This window comes from Myotis davidii, unplaced genomic scaffold (genome assembly GCF_000327345.1).
Source record: "Myotis davidii unplaced genomic scaffold, ASM32734v1 scaffold1493, whole genome shotgun sequence".
Lineage (NCBI taxonomy): Eukaryota > Metazoa > Chordata > Mammalia > Chiroptera > Vespertilionidae > Myotis > Myotis davidii.
The window spans coordinates 238,292-240,567 of record NW_006284834.1 but is presented as its reverse complement, the minus strand read 5'-3'; the positions used below and the strand labels follow the sequence as shown (position 1 = coordinate 240,567).

Genomic DNA, 2,276 nt, shown 5'->3' with positions numbered 1-2,276 from the left:
GGCCCCCCCCCCCCCAGAGCTAAAATTAACGAAATTACTTAAGGAACAAGAGGTGTCCAACAAACGTGTTCTTCCCTGAAATCATAAATTACTATTGAATAATGAAAAAGCAGAGCTAGGCTTTAATCCCAGTAACAGAAACAATCGGTGATTAAGCTAATGGTATGGATATCTTCCCAATTAGTTCGGAGACTAAGCACTTACAATTAGAAGGTCGGGAAGCAGGTGGAGGGAAAGGGCAGAAGCGACCACGAGGACAAATGGATAAAAGGCCCTTGGAAATAATCTGATCACAATTTTTGCTCACCTGGGAGACAACTTAGCGCGTTTTTGGCCAACGGAAACATCGTGAAGCTGGACAACACCGCAGCAACTGCCGATGCCGGTTGCTGGAACTTTGAGTCAAGTACCCTTGCGAAGAAACCTGAAAAACAAAATGGCTTTCAGTAGGGCGCTTTAATGAGATTTACTGAAATCTCGCGAGACCTGTAAAAACCTATAGAATTGTAACTTCTTCAAAATGCGGAAACATAAAGGCCTTTTGGGAAATGTAGTTTCACGCTTTATAAATGAATTATGTTACACCCCTCCCCCAACCTTGAAGCCAGGTTTACGGCCCTGGAGTGCTAAAGCATTGATGTTAGACTGAGTCATCAAAGGCACCAGCTTCAGAGGCTTGAGCTTGTATCTTGCTCCACACTAGTCCTTTCAGTTCCCTCCAAACTTCCTTCACTTCTTTGATTTTTTTGTCCCTATTACTAGATACTGTCATTTAATTTTTACTTTTGAAACAATTTGAAATTTAGAGAAAAGTTGCAACAATAGTAAAAACAATACACAATTCGTGGTTAAATATTCGATGAAGCAAACGTAACTTGACTGTAGAAACTTGTTGGGTGTTCAGAGTAAAATTCTTCCACTTTTTCTTTTTTGTTAATTCTCACCGGAGGATATTTTTTCCATTGCTTTTTAGAGAAAGTGGGAGGGAGGGAGGAAGGGAAGGAGGGAGGGAGATATACTTGGTATATTGGTTGCCTCCCGCATGCATCCCAACCAGGACCAGGAATCCAACGCAAAAACCCTGGGTGCCCTGGCTGGTGCTCTAACCACTTAGCGAACCAGCTAGAACCACTTTTTCTTTATGTTGGGAAATTTTCATAATAAAACATTGACGGGGGAGAATTCCTGTATACACATTACCAAGATACAAAACTTGTTAATATTTTGCCACATGTGTTCTCTGTCAGCATTTCTATACATGAATACATATATATACAGGGTGTCCCAAAAATGTATACATAGTTTAACAGCTGATAGTTCAATTGATGTTTCTTTCCTTTCTGATTTAACCCATTTGAAATAATAATTATTCAAAGTGTGTTTACATTTTGGGGAACACCCTGTATAAGTGTGTGTGTGTGTGTGTGTGTGTGTGTGTGTGTGTGTTTGCTTTTTTTCTGAACCATTTGAGAATAACACACATGCATGGCCTTTACCCATTAATACATCAGGGTTCATTTTGAAAGAATAAGATATTCTCTTACATAACACAGTACAGTTACCAAATTCAGAAATTGTCATAATAATACAATATAGTTTGTATTCCAATTTTACCAGTTGTTCCAATGTTTCCTTCCAGAATTCAATCCAGGTCCTTGTATTGAATTTAGTTGTCATGTATTTTAGTCTCCTTTTACTTCTTATTTTTAAGCTTTCTTTATTTTTGGTTTTTATTTATTTAAATAATTTATTTCAATTACAGTTGACATAAATTATTATATTAGTTTCAGGTGTACACCACAGTGATTAAATTGAACAGTTCCTCAGCCTTTCTTTGTCTTTCATGGCATTAATTTATTTCTCACTAAGTTTTATTCTTGCAGTTTTACATATGAAGTGTGGTAAAGAATCCTTCAATGACTTCTAAAAGATCAAGATCAGGCAATTCTAAGTGGAAGGATTGGTAACTGAACTTCTGATGCCACACATGTCTGTGCTCTGTCATAGTTCTGAAGAGTACAAGACAGTTATTTTGTAAAAGTTCCTTCGAATTTTCTGTCTTGATGTTTCCTCATAATTAGATTCAGTTTATGTATCTCTGGCAGGAATACTACATAACAGATGTGTCTTCTTAGGGCATCTTAATAGGAAGCAAGTAATATTAGATTGGTAATGCCAACTTTAATAATTTGGTTGAAGGAGTGGCCTTCAAGTTCCTACACTATAAAATTACTATTTTCCCCTTGTAATTAAAAACATGAAGAATACATAGAAAA

At 36.9% G+C, this 2,276-nt stretch overlaps 1 protein-coding gene across 1 annotated transcript in view; it reads right to left on the bottom strand.

The window, feature by feature from the left end:
• The window catches only part of LOC102769655 (cytochrome c oxidase subunit 7B, mitochondrial), a 7,983-nt gene extending 7,540 nt beyond the window's left edge, over positions 1 to 443 (bottom strand). Inside the window, exon 1 of the mRNA XM_006755059.2 lies at positions 308 to 443. Within this exon, the coding sequence (XP_006755122.1) occupies positions 308 to 347 (40 nt within the window). The 5' untranslated portion in view covers positions 348 to 443. The remainder of the gene's footprint in view (positions 1 to 307) is intronic.
• Between the last annotated feature and the right edge of the window lie 1,833 nt (positions 444 to 2,276).